The following is a 942-nucleotide window of genomic DNA, read 5'->3' on the forward strand; positions in this document are numbered from 1 at the left end:
CCTGCCTGGCACCTCCATCTTCAACATTCTTTGTCCAATATATCCACTATTCCTCTTCTGTAAATGTCCAAGCTTGTTATCCTTGCCTCTCAAACCTTTGGCTCCCAAGACACTCAACCTGAGCTCTGATGTACACATTTCTAATCTTGTCAATTCTGGACACTTCCAACATCAATCTAAAATTCTTCAGCTCTCTCAAAACTACTTCCTTCTTTCTAGGCTGGACTGTTGAAATTCCTCGTTTTGCAACCTTGCAGCGTGAGTACTGCGAGATCATGTTTCTCCCCCATTAGCTTCTCTTCAGTGGATCCCTGTGAATTCCTGAATTTATCCCACATTTATTCTCAAAAGACCTCATTGTACTATATAATCCCCACGGAGCACTGCTGTTTGTGCTCCCTCTGTGCCCCTCTTTTCTCTTTCTCCTCACTGGTCACAGCACATGGCTGCCCATCCCGGAGCTGTTTCTGCTGCATAGTGCAGGCTTAACTAAAGAGACTTGCTTACATGCCTCTGAACATATCCAGTGAAATGAACAAGTGGGGCACTCTTTGCCAGCATTGGTAGTCTTCCTTCCATGTGGTGGGATGTGTCTTTTGTTGAGTGTTTCTATGTGACTGGGTAGTAAATTGGTCCGTTTGTTCAGTCTAGGCTTCTCTAATCCTGTCCTTGGCTTTCTGTTTACTTTCCCATAGTGAGGGTCTGACTGATTGGGCTCATTCTGCTAAACAGACCAGAAATGTTTTGAAAAACTCCACTTTGGTTAAATACAGTAACAGTATAAAGCCAAGACCTCTGACTTTGTGATGAAGTGTCTTAGCCCTGACCAAAGAATCAGTTTGAGTGCTGGTTATTCTAATAATCTAATGATATAAAATGGACAAACTGTTATCAAACAGCTTGTGCAGAGGTTGTTTTAAGCTGCATTTCTTGAGAAGGAGA

At 42.8% G+C, this 942-nt stretch overlaps 1 protein-coding gene across 1 annotated transcript in view; it reads left to right on the forward strand.

Annotated features, from left to right (window-relative positions):
- Positions 1 to 478, forward strand: part of sumf2 (sulfatase modifying factor 2) — a 4334-nt gene extending 3856 nt beyond the window's left edge. The window contains 1 exon segment of the mRNA XM_005727944.1: positions 440 to 478. Within this exon segment, the coding sequence (XP_005728001.1) occupies positions 440 to 478 (39 nt within the window).
- The last annotated feature ends 464 nt before the right edge of the window (positions 479 to 942 follow it).

Source organism: Pundamilia nyererei, unplaced genomic scaffold (assembly GCF_000239375.1).
Source record: "Pundamilia nyererei isolate P.nyererei 1_Seehausen unplaced genomic scaffold, PunNye1.0 scaffold00026, whole genome shotgun sequence".
NCBI classification, from domain to species: Eukaryota; Metazoa; Chordata; class Actinopteri; order Cichliformes; family Cichlidae; genus Pundamilia; species Pundamilia nyererei.